This window comes from Halichoerus grypus, chromosome 10, assembly GCF_964656455.1.
Source record: "Halichoerus grypus chromosome 10, mHalGry1.hap1.1, whole genome shotgun sequence".
Lineage (NCBI taxonomy): Eukaryota > Metazoa > Chordata > Mammalia > Carnivora > Phocidae > Halichoerus > Halichoerus grypus.
In genome coordinates this window covers 114,484,052-114,501,271 of record NC_135721.1, presented here as the reverse complement: position 1 = coordinate 114,501,271, position 17,220 = coordinate 114,484,052, and the positions used below count along the sequence as shown (strand labels likewise).

General features: G+C 46.4%; 1 protein-coding gene across 2 annotated transcripts in view; it reads right to left on the bottom strand.

The window, feature by feature from the left end:
• The window catches only part of ZNF341 (zinc finger protein 341), a 42,816-nt gene that overhangs the window by 24,653 nt on the left and 943 nt on the right, over window positions 1-17,220 (bottom strand). The window contains exons 2-5 of one of the 2 annotated variants that reach the window (XM_036079495.2): window positions 12,797-12,907; window positions 10,205-10,401; window positions 8,238-8,387; window positions 4,225-4,476 (exon numbers count right to left, since the gene is read on the bottom strand). In XM_036079495.2, coding sequence (XP_035935388.1) covers window positions 4,225-4,476; window positions 8,238-8,387; window positions 10,205-10,401; window positions 12,797-12,907 — 710 coding nt within the window. The remainder of the gene's footprint in view (window positions 1-4,224; window positions 4,477-8,237; window positions 8,388-10,204; window positions 10,402-12,796; window positions 12,908-17,220) is intronic. The other variant, XM_078057092.1, reaches the window with a different exon arrangement.

The window sequence follows — 17,220 nt, the reverse complement described above, 5'->3', positions numbered from 1 at the left end:
CCGGCTAATCTCAGCCAGGATCGCGATCCTAACCCCTCCATCTGGCTCAGACACCCCAGTCACTCCCAAGACCCTATAGAACTTCATGGAGCCAGCAGGCTAGAAGCAGCTTTGGAGCCAGCAGTCTGGGTTCAAATCCTGACTCTGCCACTTATTATCTAAGTGATCCTGGGCAAGTCTTTCAACATCTCCCAGTTTCACATCTGTAAAATGGGGATAATCAGAGTACTCCTCTCCTTGGGTTGTGGTGAGGATTAAATGACTCTCTCTGTCAAATAAATAAATAAAATCTTTACAAAAAAAATGAGTTAACATGTAAACAGCTAGAATGGTGCCTGGCATACAGTAAATACTCAATAAACATTAGCTGCTGTTACTGCTTTATTGGTAGTAGTAGTTTGTTAGCACAGAAGAACCAGGAAATCAGAAGGGTCTGTGCCCTCACCAGCAACCCCACTTCCTAACTGGCCCTGCCTGATGCCACACCACCACGCATCTCTCAACTGAGAACTGACACTGAAGTCACAAGAAATTCATTCACACCGAATGACTTCTGAGCCACTCAAACCTAGCTAACACTAAGCTTACATCATGACACTGGGGCATCGTGAAGAATTCATTAATTCAATGATATATTCGTCATTCATTGGTTTTTCCAGGCTGGCCTATCCAAAACTTCACTTCCTATCCTTCTCTGCTTTTTTTTTTTCTTTGTGGACTTACCATTATCTAATAAATTATGTGTTTTACGGACTTATCTATTATCTGCCTAGTTCCATGAAGGCAGCAACTTTTGGTCTGTTTTTGTTTACTGCTCTATCCCCAAGCCTGGAGTAATCCTAGGCACAGAGTGGGCATTCAGTAAATATTTGTTGAACCAGTGAATTCATTTATATATTATAATATAATGATACATAAAAAATATATACTTGTGGGGCGCCTGGGTGGCTCAGTTGGTTAAGCAACTGCCTTCGGCTCAGGTCATGATCCTGGAGTCCCGGGATCGAGTCCTGCATCGGGCTCCCTGCTCAGCGGGGAGTCTGCTTCTCCCTCTGATCCTTCCCCTCTCATGCTCTCTGTCTCCCATTCTCTCAGATAAAAAAGAAAAAAAAAAAAATCTTAAAAAAAAAAAATATATATATATACTTGTTCATTCAGATGACCAAAATATATTTGTCAGATAGATTTGGTCTTCATCCACAGTTCCTAGAAATGCTTCAGAGCTGTAAAAGTGAAATGGGTATCTTACTATTTTTTTTTGTTTTATTATTAATGAAAGTGACTTTTGGCCCTGATCCAAGGGCAGGCTGGTTGCAGAGAGGACCAACCATGTGACTGATGGGTTGGAACATTCAGTCCCATCCCCCAACCTCTGGGGAGCGAGGAAGGGCTGGAGGCTGAATCAGCCACAGCCAATGACTTACTCATGATTATGTAATAAAGCCTCCATAAAAACTCCAAAGGACTGGGTTTGGACAGCTTCCAGGTTGATTAACACAGGGAGATACGGGGTGAGTGGCACACAGAAGCTCCATGCCCTTTTCCCCACTCCTCACCCTATGTATCTCTGCATTGGGCTGTTGATTTGTATCCTTTATTATATCCTTTAATAAACTAGTAAATGTAAATGTTCCCCTGAGTTCTACGAGCTACTCTAGCAAATTAATAGAACCTAAGGAGGAGGTCGCTGGAACCTCCCACCTGTGGTCTGTCCATCAGAAGCATAGGTTGCTTGCAACTGGCTAAAGTGGGGGTGAGGGCAATCTTGCAGGACTGAACCCTTAACCTGTGGGATCTGCTGTTATCTCTGGGTAGATAGCATCAGAATTGAGTTGGAATTCTTGGGACACTGTGCTGGTGTCTGAGAATTGCTTGGCATTGGCGTGGGGGGGGCGGGACCCCACCCAACATTAGAATTAGGTCCAGGAACCAGAAGAGTTGCTATCAGTGGATGCATGTATTGGGCATCTAATATGGCACCACGTGAAATGGTAGATGCTTCTGCTAGATCTCGCCTGTTGGCCTTTGGCGCCATTCCTACACCCTTCCATGCTCTCTCCTGATACACACATTCTCAGACTCCCTTGCCAGCAAGGTTCTGAGCACAAATTAGGTTCTGCTCACAAGAAGCACCTGCATGAGATCTGGAAGGCAGAGGAAGGTAGAAACTGCTTTCCTCTGGGAGAGGTGATGGGAGACAGGAAGGTGTGCAGTCCTAAATTTTGGAGTGGCTGGCTGAACTCTACATCCCCCTCCTGACCACCAGCCTCAAGGATGACAGCACAGCAACAGAATCCTACAGCTTCCCCACCTCTGGGCAGAGCAGGAGCGTCCTAGCCCTCTGGGCCAAGCAACAACAGTGAACAGTGAACAACAGTGAACACTGGCACCTGCCAACTCTGCCTTTTGCTCCATCTAGCTCTCCCGAAGCCACCTTTGTAAGCACCTGACCTCCTGCATTAAATCCCTTTGCCAGAAATACCTAGAGTGGTCCCTATTTTCCTGACCAATACAGCACTCAATAAATAAGTATCACATGGATGAATTCACCCATCATGCAAGACATTACTGAGTAATTACGTGACTACCACTGGGTTTGCTCTCTTTATCCTCAACAGCTCTACAAGGGGAGTTCCCATTGCAGAGGAGAGGAGACTGAGGTCAGAGAGCCCTATTTCAGACACCTACTATAGGTGTGCCACAGGCCAGGGACTCTGCTAGGGGCTAAGGATGCCAAATCAAAGAAGACTCAGGCTCTGCCCTCAAAGAGCACCCTCGTCCACATGGAAAATAAATAACAGCAGCTCCCTCTGCTCTGGCCCCCTCTGCCTACCAGGCCACAATCATTCTCTCAGCATCTCACTGACTTATTTGCTTTTTTTTTAACTCAACACAGGGAAGCTTGCTCTATTCCCTCAGGCTAAGATAAATCCCCTGCAGGCTCTCATAACATCACATGGCTGGTGGTAGATTTCCCCACTGGTCTGGTTCTCTTTAGAGAGAACCATGCTCTCTAAACATGGAATGTCTGTATGGCCAGATTGTAAGGTGAGGGGGGGTTAATGTGACCTCAAGTTCAGGCAGGCTCTTGCTGTCAGAACCGTGCCCCCTAGCACTGGGGTTGGGGCAGGTTCTGAACTCTGAGCACCTTGAGCTTGTAGCAGGGAATGAGTGTGGCACATAGGGTACACGGACTGCTTCGTGGCTTCAATTCTCTACCCCCTCCCAGTACCTGTGCCCATTCGCAGCGTGGTTCTGCAGATTTCCCCATCAAGATGTGGCATCGGTTTCCCTACTCCTTAAATCTAAGCTGGCCTTGGGACCTACTTTGACCAACGGAAGAGAGCCGGTCACAAGCCTAAGCTCCACGAGGCCAGGAGCATTTCTGCTTGCATGACTGCACCTCTAGCACTGCTGTGAGCACATGCCTGGCGAGCCCGCTGGAGGATGAGAGATGGCCGGAGCAGAGCTGGGTCACCCAACTCGTCCCACCCAGGCCATCCTATAGCAGCTGATAGCTGCCATCTCCAGACACCTGGGAGAGCCCAGCCAAGATCAGCAGAGTTGCCAAGCAAGCCATGTAGGTGCAAGAACAATAAACACATTTTGCCATATACCACTGAGGTTCTGGGATACTTCTTACGCAGCCATAGCTAACCCATACATCTAGCCTGTTAAAAATGTAAGAGACTGGGGCTCCTGGGTGGCTCAGTCGGTTGGGCATCCGACTTCTGATTTTGGTTTGGGTCATGATCTCAGGGTCGCGGGATCAAGCTTCAGAGCACAGAGTCTGCTTGAGATCCTCTCTCTCTCCCTCTGCCCCTCCACCCTGCTCTCTCCCTCTTTCTCTCTCTAAAAAAATAAGTAAATAAAATTTTTTAAAATGTAAGAGACATTCACATAGATAATTTTTTGGAAACTTCTCCCTACAACATTGGTGTTCTCTGAATGTTCTGAGCACTCCCTGAGGGTAGCTTGTATTTCTGCTATAACTTCTACTTCATACCACCTTCTCATGGTTTGCATTTTACCTTTATAGGTATGATGGCTTGATTAAAGTCCTTCTCTCCCAGGGTGTGGCTACCCCCCTGATCTGGTTTTGTCTCCCATGCTACCTCTGGCACAGTGTCTGACACACAGTTGGTGCTCGGGAAAGGTTCAGGTTACCCATGATAACCATAACCAGTTTCTCCCCCTCCATCCCAAACCCCAACCTCTGCTCACCTCCAGGGGTGGGTAGGGCTGCATTCCCAATGCCTGGATCTCCACCGTGCCGCTCCCAGCCAGGGGCGCCGTGGCACTGTACACCTCCACCACGCCATTTCCGCCAGGGTTGGGACGCCCAGGGGGGCCCAGGCTCTGGGATGGGGGTGGTGGGGGCTGGGACGGTGGGGGTGGGGGCAGTGGTGGAGGTGGGGGAGGAGGTGGTGGAGGCTGGGGGAGGTAGCTGGGTGCAGAATGCATGTTCAGGCTGCTCTGAAATCAGAAGAGAGAATTAAAGTGTCACACCCTCTTGACACCAGCTGTCTTGTTATCAGCGAGGAAGGACATTTGTCTTAGCCAGCCATGTGGAAAGAAAAGCCCCTCACAAGGCAGCTCAGAGGACAGGGCTGACGGGAGGCATGGCAACAGAGTCATGGAAGAATACAGAGGAAGCATCAGCCAGCTGCCACTACCCCTTTTCTCTAGGAAAGTCGACAAAAAGGCCCAGCTTGGACACAACTGAGTTGATCTAGCAGCCCCACTGTTGCCGTCTTAGGAGGGTTGCTTGTGGGACCGGCTCTTGAATGGCCTCTGAGAACCTACCTTGTGGAAGGTTGCCTATGATCAATAAGGCTGTTTTGATCATCTGGGGGCACTGCCCATTCTGTACCAGGTCACCTAGATTGTTTGTACAGACAGTGTGATCTGTGGTGAACACCTCCTTTCCTTCTAAGAGTCTGGAATTTTGGTCACTGTGGCACCTACGTGACCAATCCCCAAGAAAAGCCCTGAGCCTCGAATCTTAGGTATGCTTCCTGGGCAGAAACACGCACATGCGTTGCTGCTCTTCATTGCTGGAGGAAAAAGTGTTTTGTGCGATCTCTCCCCATTGCCCCAAGAGGAGGAACAGTAGAAACCGATGCCTGGATTTCTCCAGACTCCAGCTGATGTCTTTTTCCCTTGCTGATCCTGCTGTGCATCCTTTGTCAGGAAGAAACCACAGCCATGAGTACAACTATCCCAAGTCCTAGGAGTATTTCTAGAGAGTCACCGAATTGTGGGGGCTGTGGACCCCTGAAACACAGCCACTGACTTCTAGAAATTTATACCATAGAAATATAATTAAGCAGGTGGGCAAAGATATGCATACATGGATGGTTCTCCAGTAGTTTTTATAGCAGCAAAAAATGGCAATGACCTACATGTCTGTTAACAGAAGGCTGACTATATAGAGGATGTCCCATCCACACGATGGAATCTTTAACAGCTATTAAAATGATAGTGATCAGGGGTGCCTGGGTGGCTCAGCTGGTAGAGCATGCAACTCCTGATCTCTGGGTAGTGAGTTCAAGGCCCATGTTGGGCAAAAAGCTTACTTAAAAAAAAAAATGGGGCGCCTGGGTGGCTCAGTTGGTTAAGCGACTGCCTTCGGCTCAGGTCATGATCCTGGAGTCCCTGGATCGAGTCCCGCATCGGGCTCCCTGCTCGGCGGGGAGTCTGCTTCTCCCTCTGACCCTCCCCCCTCTCATGTGCTTGCTCTCTCTCATTCTCTCTCTCTCAAATAAATAAATAAAAAAAAAAATCTTTAAAAAAAAAAAAAAAAATGATGGTGGGGCGCCTGGGTGGCTCAGATGGTTAAGCATCTGCCTTCGGCTCAGGTCATGATCCCAGGGTCCTGGGATCAAGCCCCACATCGGGCTCCTGGCTCAGCGGGGAGCCTGCTTCTCCCTCTCCCTCTGCCTCTCTCCCTGCTCATGTTCTCTCTCTCTCTCTGTATCTCTGTGTGTCAAATGAATAAATAAAATTTTTTTTTAAAAATTAAAAAAAAAAAATGATGGTGATCAGTATTTTATAAAGGATGCACCTCTTAATTGCCGCTCCTTGGGTTCCACAGTCAAACGTGTTTGGGGAAAAATCTGGGGTGACAAAAATCAAAAGTGTTTTACTGCAGGAAAAAAAAGCCAGGGACAGGGCAAGGAAAGAAGTAGAATGCCTCCACCCTATACTGGTTTGACCAGAGATTCTTTTTGTATGGAACATCCCAAGGAGCCACTCTTCTGAGGAACATTTTAGAAAATACTGATATAGAATTGTAGGCATAGATAATGATTTTAAGCAAAAGGCAAAATAAAAAAAAGCAAGTTTCAGAACAGTGCATATTAACATGGTCTATTGATATAGATATGTGTTTTATAAATGTATTTATATAAAAAGCTGTTTCTCAGGACGCCTGGGTAGGTCAGTCAGTTAAGCATTTGCCTTTGGCTCAGGTCATGATCCCAGGGTCCTGGATCGAGTCCCATATGGGGCTCCTTGCTCAGCGGGGAGCCTGCTTCTCCCTCTATTTGCTGCTCTCCCTGCTTGTGCGCGCTCTCTCTCTCTGACAAATAAATAAAATCTTTAAAAAAATAAAATAAAAAGCTGTTTCTTTATTTGCATTTAAAGATCAGGAAAGCCAGACACCAAAATTCTAATAGTGTTTTCTTTGGAGGGAGAGAGTAGGGGTGGTTGATTAACTGATTGACTTCCCAACTTTTATTCTTTTTTTAAAAATTTTTTTTAAAGATTTTAAGTAATCTCTACACCCAATGTGGGGCTCAAACTCACAGCCCCAAGATCAAGAGTCACATGCTCTACCAACTGAGCCAGCCAGGTGTGCCCCAACTTTTATTCTGAAAAATCTCAAACCTATAGGAAGGTTGCAAGGAGAATACAGTGATCAGGGGACCATGGCTGGCTCAGTGAATAGAGCATGTGACTCTTGATCTCAGGGTCGTGAATTCAAGCCCCACGCGGGCATAGAGATTACTTAAAAAAAAAAAAAAAGAACATACCAATCAGTCTTTAAACTTCATCTAATTTACCAGTTGTTAACATTTTGCCACATCTGCAATGTACATATGTGTGTGTGTATATATGTACATACATTCAAGGTTATATTTGTGTTTTAGCAAGCCATTTGATAGTCAGCTGCAGACATCATAACACTCTTTTCCTAAATACTGTATTCAGATGCATCTCCTAAGAAGGGGATATTCTCCTATATAACCACAATTTGACAATCACACTCAGGAAACTACATGTTAATATAATACTATTATCTAAAATATTCAAAAGCTTCCTATTCTCATTTCCCCAAAGTGTCCCAATAATGCCTTTAGATTCTCCACCCCCCCCAATCCAGGATCCAACCAAGAATTGCATATTGCCGGGGGAAGGGTGGGCAAAATGGGTGAAGGGGAGTGGGAAATACAGGAGAAAAAGAAAAACCAAAAAAAAAAGAATCGCACATTGTAGTCAGTTGCCATGTCTCTCTAGTTTCCAGATTATGAGTAATTAAACTTTGTTTTTACTTTTCTATTGTGTATTTTCTAATGTTTTCCAATGGACATGGAACACTTTTGTTAAGAAGTTAGGAGGGGGTGTCTGGGTGGCTCAGGTGGTAAGGCATCCGACTCCTGATTTCAGCTCAGGTCATGATCTCAGGGTCATGGGATTGAGCCTCACATGGGGCTCTGTGCTCAGCAGGGAGTCTGCTTGAGATTCTCTCTCTCCCTCTCCCTCTGCCCCTCCTGCCCCCCCACCCCGTCCCCCGCACGCATACCTGGGCTCGCTCACACTCTCAAATAAATAAATCTTATAAAAAAAAAAAAAGAATAAAAATAGGAAGGTGTCTGGCTAGCTCAGTCAGTATAGCATGTGCCTCTTGATCTTGGGGTTGTGGGGTCATGAATTTAAGCCCCATGTTGGGCATGGAGCCTACTTATTAAAAAAAAAAAAAAAAAAAAAAAAGAATAAAAATAGGAGTCAAAATAGCCAGACTATGGCTGTGAAACCCCAAAGTCATGTTCTAGGTCCCAACTGAAGTGACCCCTTCCCTACCCACAGCAGGGCAGGCCAAGGGGAGACTGACAGTCTCTCTTCAGCATGAGAGCTGAGGCCATCCACTCTTCTGTCTACAAGGTTCCAAATCCATGGCGGTCAATATACAGGTCTGGAATTAAGATCCTATGAGAAGCCGGCCCCCTCCTTACCTGCACAGGTGGGGGGCCCTGGGGCATGGGCTGGTCCAGGGATGTGAAGGCCGACATGGCAGACATGAGCACATCATCACTCACCAAGATGTTCCCCTGCACCAGGGTCTGGATCAGCGGGGATGGGGGCACTGTAATGTACGTGGAGATCTGGGTAGTGTGAATGAGAGAGAGAGAAGAGAACGGAAGGGAAGGGAAGAGAAGAGAAGAGATATGTCTGAGGCTCTGGAAGGAAACAGGGCATGATGCAAAAGACTCGGGCTCTGGAACCCCACAGACCTGTGTTTCATTTCCACCTCTACTTCTCCCTGCTGTGTGACCCTGGGCAAGTCACTCCACCTTTCAGAACTTCTATTTCCTTATCTATGAAATGAGAATAAGTCATAACTCTCTGTAAGAGAAATACCCCATGACCCAGCAATAATACTTTCTGGTATCTCTCCTACAGAAACACTCACACATGTCCACAGGGAGTCCGTGAACAAGAGTATTCTATATAGCTTTATTTCAAATAGTGTATAACTGGAAAGAACCTCAGTGTCCATCAAAGGGGAAACGGACTAAAACAATACAATACAGTCATACCACAGAATACTACACAACAGATAAAAGGTATTGCATGAAAAATCAAATTATGTAATAACATGCAGATTATATATTCTTACTTCAAAAATTCTAAAACAATAGCACTATAGAATTCCTGTGGGAATCACCATGCTCTGTATTAGGAGAGGTCTGTGGCAGCCTGAGAAGTATCAGCGTACAAGTCCTATGGGTCTGGGGGTGAATGCTTTTATTCTGACGGCAGGAATTATGTCTATACAGTGGATGGAGATAACGTTTTAAAGGAATAAGGAGACAAGAGGAAGCCAGAAGGAAATCTGACCCCTTGACCTGGTGTCCTGAGACATGTCCAGCCTCCTTTATGAGGATTCTTTAATCCCTCTAAGAGCCCCTGACCCAGGGTGTCTCTGCTCTCCCCTGACCTCCAGACTTGTAGATCTGTCTGCATCTTCACCACCTCCACTTAAAGGTCCAATGGGTATCTCAAATCCAGCGTGACCAGTTGAACTCCTGACATCCCCCCATATCTTCTTCTTGCTGTTTCCCCACTTCAGTAAATGGCAACTCCACCTCTGCAGTGGATCCCCCTTGACTCCTCCTGATCTCACACCTCACATCCAGCCTATCCGCAAGCTCTTTTGGCTCCACCTTCAAAACATTTCCAAAATCTCATCTCTTCTCTCCACCTCCACTGCCACCATCCGACCAAGCCATCACCACCTATTGCCTGGATTGGTACAACAGCCCCCTAAAGCCTCCTGGGTTTCTCTCTTGACTCCCACCAAAATCTATTCTCTGTACAGCAGCCACAGTAATCTAGTTTAAGTGTAAATCAGACTATGTCCCTCTTCTGTTCAAAACCTTCCTAAGATTCCCATCTGACTCAGACGAAAAGCCCACAAGGCGCACATGCTCACCAGGATCCCCCGTTGCCTGTCTGAACTTATCATCTCCCACCCTCCTCCTCACTCACTCAGCTCCAGCCACGCTCACCTCCTTGCTGGTCCTGGAATAAACCCAGCACACTCCCACGCCAGGGCCTTTGTACTTGCTGATCCCTTCTCCTGAAATACTCTTCCCTACACTAGCAGCATGACTCATTCCCTCATCACCGTAGGCCTCCGTTCCTATGTCACCTCTTCACAGAGCTCTTCCCCAAGCACCATATACAAAATGACAAAACCTCCCATCCCTGTCTTGGCATCCCCATCTCTCTGCACTGAACATCCCCTGAAAAAAGTATATCTCTACATAGATGTTTGGGTACTATCTCACCCTCCATGAGGGCAGTGATGTGGAATATTTGTCCATCACAGTGCCCACACGGTGCCTGACACATAGTGCATGCTCAAAAAAGACTTGAATGAATGAATGAACGAACACACGAATGAACGAATGAATACCTGGCGATTGGTAGGAGGTGGGGCCTGCTGGACCGCTGTGGGGGCTGCCGAAGGCGTGTAGATGCTGTTAGTGGCCAATGAGGCGGTGGCCAGGGGCGGGGCATTCCCTTGGCACTGTTCCCGCTTGTGGGTCATAAATGCCGGCAGTGAGTTGAACTGCTTCTTACACTTCCCGCAGAGAAAAACATCCTCATCATCTAGGGGTCACACCCACACGGTAGCAGAAGGACAGGAACATTGATAAAAAGCAAGATAAATGAGAGGGCATCACAGTGAGAAACAGGGGAAAACCTAACAGCAATCTGTGACTCAGCGTGTTTGTGTCAAGTGCCAACTCTGTGCTTCCAAAAGGAGATTTCAAAACCACATAGGCAACTGCAGGAATATCCAGCCATGTCTACCCAGGTATCGAAAAATTAGAACTCAGGAAATAGTGGAGTGGGTACGCTTCAAAGCTGAGAAATTCGGAATCTTTATCCTGCCTGAATTTGTTCATCAGTCCCCAAATGGGCTACATGACCTTCTACGTCTCTGCATCCCCTCTTCCCCCTGCAAGCTGCTTCTCTCAGAACAACTTACTCTGCAAGACTCTGCTCACATGTCACCTCCTTCAGGAAGGCTTCCTAAAGCTAGTCGCCACAGTTCCTCCAGCTGGGTGCATTGCTCTTCTCACACTCTTCCCAGCACCAGCAAACCATGAGTCCTCCGAAAGGGAGGAAATGAGTCTTACTTATTACCATAACTGCAGTATCTCCTGGGTAACATAGGAGGCCCTCGATGGGTATTTACTGAATGAGTGAGAAACTCAATGAATGATTAGCCATAGTGGACACCACCCACTGAGGGGTGCCAAGCACTTGACACGTTGTGGCAGAAATGTCTATTTGTCATTCAACATCCACTCTCCCTTCTTAGATAGTAATAGTGGGAAACATGACCGTCTAACTAAAGACTTTATCTCCCAGCCTTCTTTGCAACTAGACATGTCATGCGACTGAATTCTGACCAACAGGACGAGAGCAAAAGTATAGTGTCTATGCAACTTCCTTTTAAAAGGAAGGCATAACAGTTCCCCATTAAGTACAATGTAAGTTGTACATTTTGTGTAGATGCCCCTTATTCAATTGAGAAAATCTCCCCCTTCTAGTGCTAGCTGGCTGAATGATTTTTATCACAAATGGGTGTTGAATTTGTCAAGCGCTTTAACTACACCTATTTGTGAATGATACGTGTTGTTCTTTTTTACTCTATTAATAAAGAAAATTACATCAAAAAAATAAAAGGAAGGCATATAGGGACACCTGGGTGGCTCAGTCGGTTAAGCCTCTGCCTTCGGCGTGGGTCATGATCCCGGGGTCCTGGGATGGAGCCCCACATCGGGATCCTGCTCAGCAGGGAGTCTGCTTCTCCCTCTGCCCCTCACCCGACTCGTGCTCGCTTGCTCTCGCGCTCTCTCAAATAAATAAATAAAATCTTAAAAAAAAAAAAAAAACAGGAAGGCGTATGACTTCCACTTTGTTCTTTCTTCCCTTCGTGTTGGCTAGAATGTGGAAATGAAAGTGGAAAGCTGGAGCAGCCAACCTGGACTGTAGGCAGAGGGCAAGAGAACCATAAGAAAGACCATACCCACCCCCAAATGCACATCAGGACTTCGTGTAAGAGAGAAATAAGCAGGGGCACCTGGGTGGCTCAGATGGTTAAGCATCTGCCTTCGGCTCAGGTCATGATCCCAGGGTTCTGGGATCGAGTCCCGCATCGGGCTCCCTGCCCCTTGGGGAGCCTGCTTCTCCCTCTGCCTCCCTCTCTCTTTCTCTCTCTCTCTCTCTGTCTCTCATGAATAAATAAATAAAATCTTTAAAATAAATAAATAAATAAAAATAAATTTAAAAAAAAGAGAGAGAGAAATAAGCATTCATCTGTACAAACCACAAGAAACTTGTGTTCCTTATTTACAAAACAACTGAAAGTGAGTCCCAAGTATCCTCAAAAGGTTTCTATGAGGTAAGACTATTATCCTTGTTTTACAGATGTAGAAACTGAGGCACAGAGAAGTTAACTTACTTGCCCAAGGTCATAGAGCCAGGAACTAACTACAGGAACAAGGATTCAAACCCAGGTGGGTATCTCTCTGTGCCCAGAATGGTTCCCAAATATTTAAAAATGTTTGTGGAATGAGTAAATGAATACACAGACTCACACAGGGCTCTAAAGTTCCTTGCCTTCTCTGTGTCTCAGGGGCCTGGCCTGGAAATTGGAGATTCATGTTCAGCCTATTCTTTCCATAGAGGGGAGGTTAAGAAATAACTTTTGGGTCAAAGGTACAAGCATTACTAAGCTCTTAGCCATTCCCTATGTCATGATCCTCACATTCACTAAGTGACTGAGAAAGTGTGTCCTCGTTGCTAAGCAGAGAAAAACATGAGCCTGAAAACCCAGGCTGGGAGGAAGGGGAGAAGGTTCAGACACCAGATGGTATCCTGGGCACCCCAGTAGGCAATTCACTCCTATACCCCTTCATGAGCCCCACCTGTTTTTCACAGGGAGCTACCCGCCCTTCCCACCGGTGAACCGTGAACTTGAGCAGATACTCACCCAGTGGCTGGATAGCAGGAGGTGCACTGACACTCTGGCCTGTTGGATCAGGGACTGCTCCTTGGCCATCCAACAATGATTGGACCGCCAGGACGGTCTGATTGTCCATTCCTGAAAAAAGAAACGGACTCTCTGACTTCCCCCTTACGAGCCAGACACAACACAAGCCCTCTGTGGCAAAGACAGCTGGCTGTGCCCCAATATACATTCTCTCCTACTTCCATTGCAATAGAATCCAAGATTTTTGACTGAAAATGTGGCCCCCCACAATAAAGATTACATTTCCCAGCTGCTCTTGCAGCTAAGGAATGTCTAAATTCTGGACAATGGGATTTAAGGAAAGGTGTTCTATGGTGGTATCTGGGAAGTTATCTTAAAACTGCCTGGTATGTGATGCCCTTTTTTGCTCCATCCTCTATCCTGCTTCCTACAACAAGAATATGATACTGGGGAAGTCTAGCCACCATCCCATATCATAAGGAAAAGGGCCATACCCTAGGAATTGCAGGGCAAAAGCTGGTAAGATCCTGGGCCTCTGAGAACCTTGTAGAACACAGCCATCCTTGGAGCTCTGGACCATCTTCCTCTGGACTCCCATACAGAAATTTCCCATAGAGAAATAAACTTCTAGGAGCGCCTGGGTGGCTCAGTCGGTTAAGCGTCTGCCTTTGGCTCAGGTCATGATCCCAGAGTCCTGGGATCAAGCCCCACGTCCGGCTCCCTGCTCAGCGGGGAGCCTGCTTCTCCCTCTCCCTCTGCCTCCTACTCTGCCTACTTATGCTCTCTCTCTATCTCTCTGTCAGATAAATAAATAAAATCTTTAAAAAAGAGAGAGAGAGAGAAATAAACCTCTACCCTGTTTAAACCACTGCTAGATTGGACTTCTCTCTTCCTCAGGGAACAGTATGGTCCTAAATCATAAGCCCTCCACAAATCATGTTACCGAGTCTTCCCATCCTACCCTACAAATCCCACAAATCGGTTTGCACTTGGGCGTCCTTGCTTCCCTTATTTTCCAACGTTGTATTGCTCTTTTCAGTTCCTCAGTAAACAGTGTAATCTGAATTTACGGTCAGGGCACCCGTGAGAGGCTGAGTACTTCCGTGTTTTCCAATCAGTTGTCACTGCTGCTGAGGTTCACAGTAGTACACTGTCCAGCCATGTCACCAGCTGGAGGACAGGTCACCTCACACCTAAGTGGGCACCAAAGCACACTGCCTTCCTCCCAAAAAACCCAGAGGATGCCTCCTTCTCTCTGTCCCCACAGCCAATGCTCTGCTTCCAACCTCTCAGCTTTTACCTGGACACCTGGTCCAGCTTCTAAAGGCAACGGAAATTAGAACCATTAGTTGCTGCAGCCGAAGTGAATTTGTATTTTCTCTTCTCACAATGCATACTGTGTCTCTCCTGAGGCCAGCTCTCCCCTCCAACCCCTCCTGCTCCCTCAGAAACCACTCTCCACCAACTGGTCCCTTTCTTCACAGTATGCCTGCAACCTCTCCTTCCCATCAACAGCTACACATGCTCAGGTCTCTCTAGAATGACCGCTCTTAAACCCGTGTTCCTATCTCTCCTCCCTTCAACATGAATCATCCTTCTATCTCTTCTACCCATCTCCCAATCATCCTCTACCCACCTCATGGGGCTTAAGCCCCCAGCATTCCACCAAAATCACCAAAGAATGCCTGGCAGCATCGGACATTCCTTCCTGAGACATTCCTTCTCTGACTCTAGGATACCTCCCTCCTGGGTCTTCTCCCACCTCTCTGCTCACTCCTTCACAGACTGCTCTGCTCTCTTCTGTCCATCCCTAAATGTTTGTTTTGAAAGGTTCCTTGAGTCTGGATTCTCTCTCCTCTCCCTGGGCAGACTCATTCACCTCCCGTCTAGTTCTCCCCAAAATCTAGAGTCCCAAACCTGGGGTTTGCTCCCCTGGATGAGCTTCAGTAAATCTTCTCCTATTTTAGGCAAAACTGTGAGTAGATTAGCATTTGTATGCAAATCTGTACATGAGTATTCACAGCAGTTTTATTCATAATAGTAAAAAACTGGAAACAACTCCGATGTTCTTCAATGGGTGAATAGTTAAACTGTGGTACATCCATACCATGGACTACAACTCAGTAATAAAAAGGAACGAACTACTGATATGCACAATAACTTGGGTGAAACCCCAGGGAATTATGATAAGTGGAAAAAAGCCAATTTCAAAAGTCATAAACTATACGATTCCATTTACATGACATTCTTGAAATGACAAAATTTTAGAACCAGAGAACAGATTAGTGGTTGACAGACATCAGGGATGACAGGGAGAGGGGAAGGAGGTGGGTATGACTACCAAAAGGCAGCCTTTTATAGCGATGGAACTGTTCTGTATGTTGTGATATAAAATAGTCTTGCACAATGTTACATTGAGGGAAACTAGGTAAAGGGTATATATGAATATACAGAAAAAAACACAATGATCTCAAAATAAAAAATTTGATTCAAGGGGCGCCTGGGTGGCTCAGGTGGTTAAGTGTCTGCCTTCGGCTCAGGTCATGATCCCAGGGGTCCTGGGATTGAGCCCCATGTCGGGCTCTCTGTTTAGCGGGGAGCCTGCTTCTCCCTCTTCCTCCGCCTGTCACTCCCCCTACTTGTGCATGCGCTCTCGCTCTCTCTCTCTGTGTCAAATAAATAAAATCTTAAATTTTTTTTTTTTAATTTTGATTCAAAAAATACTGTCTGTCAAAACTATAGAGACAATCAGAAGATCAGTGATTGCCGGGGGTTTTGGGGGAGAGCTGAACAGACAGAACATAGAAGATTTTTAGAGCAGTGAAAATACTCTGTGATGATATTGTAATGATGGATATATGTCATTGTACATTTGTCCAATAGAATGTGCAACACCCAGAGTGAACATTAAGAAAAACCACTGACTTTGGATGACTATGATGTGTCAATGTAGATTCATCCTTGGTAGCAAATGTACCATTCTGGCAAATTATGTTGATAATGGGGGAGGCTAGTCATGTGTGAGGTCAGAGGCTATTCAGGAAATCTCTGTACCTTCCTTTCAACTTTGTTATGAACCTAAAGCTGCTAAAAGTAAAAAACAGTCTTTTTAAAAATGCTGCCTGTCTAAAACTGAGATCAAGCTAAGTGTGTCACCCTCAACCCTCAGTTTAACCTCTTCCAGTAATCCTCATCAACAAGAATAAGCACTAATGTCCACCCAGCCACAGCCCCTGGGGCACCCCTTTATTCTTTCCCCAACCTGTTTCCCTGCCTCCTCCTCATTTCTAGTCCTTCAGCAAGTCTAGCCTATTCTGCCTCCACTGCCTCTCTCAGATCCACTTTCTTCCATCCCGCAGCTGTCCCCCTGGCTCAGGCCACCATCAGTTCTCAGCAGGACAACTGCAGCTACTTCACTCACCTCCCTGCTGCCACTCTGGCCCCCTCCAGTGTGTCCTCAGAGCAGCCTGAGTGAACTTTATAAAACATACATCAAATTGTGCTGCTCCCCTGCTGAAAACCCTTTCTCAGCTCCACAGTGATTCCAAGATAAAGTTCACAAGTCTCATCTCTAGCTCCTCACTCACATGAACTTCTGTGAATCCTCGAAGACCTCTCTTCCCCCAGGGCTTTGTAAATGCAGTTCCTACTGCCTGGGTCATCTCTGGGTCCCCACAGTTCTGCTGTCCTTGTTCTAGCCCAGCATGCATCACACTGTCCTAGGAACTGATTTTTCTTTTAATTTCATCACTCAATACATGAACACATTCTTGTAGTAAAAATTCAAACATGGAGGACGTCCATGGAACCTAAAGAGAAAGTAGGCCTCACCCTATTCTATTGGTCTCCCGAAGAGAACCACACTGACCCTGGTACCCCACGTCCATCACCCATAATAGCACCAAATGCCAGCTAAGGTAATCTTTTATGGTTTACCTTTTCTATAATTCTGTAATTTCAATAGTTGCTTGTTCCATAATTTCTGTATGCTTCCCTCCCCTCACATGCCCCCTGCCCCGACTGTGGGGCAGGAATTGTGTCTGGCTCAGTGAGTATTCCTGAGATTGAAATTCTCCAGACGGCTGTAGGGTTTACCCCCATTTTATTGTGAGAACTCTGATCCTCTAAGAAGTGAAGGGACATGGCTGAGATGTCCTACAGGACTAAGTCTCAGCTACATACTACTAGTCTGGCCAACTTTCAGTCTTCACCCTAATTATGTGTACACTGATCTTATCACACCCCTCTAAGAACATCTCGGGTCTGTATCCGCCTACATCTACCCTGTGCCACGGTCCTAAAGTCACGGACTCCTCCCCAGCCACCTATGTCCCGCAGGTGCAAAGGGAGGCCTTCAGTGTCTGTTGTCTCCAAAGCCCAGATTCCCTGCGCCTGTGGTCCACTTCCATGCTAGGAATCTCCTA